Below are 499 nucleotides of genomic sequence, written 5' to 3' on the forward strand. Positions count from 1 at the left end.
GCAGCAGTAGATGCTGTGCTGCTGCTGCTGCTGCTGCCCCACAGGCAGCTGCTGCTCTTGCGGCCGCTGCTGCTGCGTTCACAGGGGCCCAAAGCTTTCAGAAAACACTTGATGCTGCAGCACAACTGAAGCAAAAGCTGCAGCAGCCGCAGCAGTAGCAACTGTAGCAGCAGCAACTGCAACGGCAGCTACTGCAGCAGCAGCAGCTGCATTTACCAAGGCAGCAGCACCGGCATGAATCCCCTCTCGACAGCAGCAACTAAGTTTCGAACTTGCTGCTGCAGTGCAGCGTCGCTGCAGCGGACCTGTAAACACGCCCCAAGCAGCAGCAGCAGCAACAGCAGCAAAACGTACAGCAGCGGCAGCAGCAGCAACAGTAGGACTCGCAGCAACAGCAGCATTAGTGGCAGCTGCGCCCGGTAGCAGCAGCAGCGACAGCAGCACTGGCTGGGCCGGCAGCAGTAGCGAAACAGGCGGCAGCAGCAACAGCCGCAGCCGC

At 60.5% G+C, this 499-nt stretch overlaps 1 protein-coding gene across 1 annotated transcript in view; it reads right to left on the reverse strand.

Moving 5' to 3' along the window:
- Window positions 1-212: 212 nt before the first annotated feature.
- ETH_00038995 (cleavage and polyadenylation specificity factor, putative) overlaps window positions 213-499 on the reverse strand; it is a gene marked incomplete at both ends in the record, with an annotated part of 2,631 nt that continues 2,344 nt past the window's right edge. The window contains one exon of the mRNA XM_013376230.1: window positions 213-305. Within this exon, the coding sequence (XP_013231684.1) occupies window positions 213-305 (93 nt within the window). The remainder of the gene's footprint in view (window positions 306-499) is intronic.

The sequence above is a fragment of the Eimeria tenella genome, genomic scaffold (genome assembly GCF_000499545.2).
Source record: "Eimeria tenella Houghton genomic scaffold, Eth_scaff3258, whole genome shotgun sequence".
NCBI lineage: Eukaryota > Apicomplexa > Conoidasida > Eucoccidiorida > Eimeriidae > Eimeria > Eimeria tenella.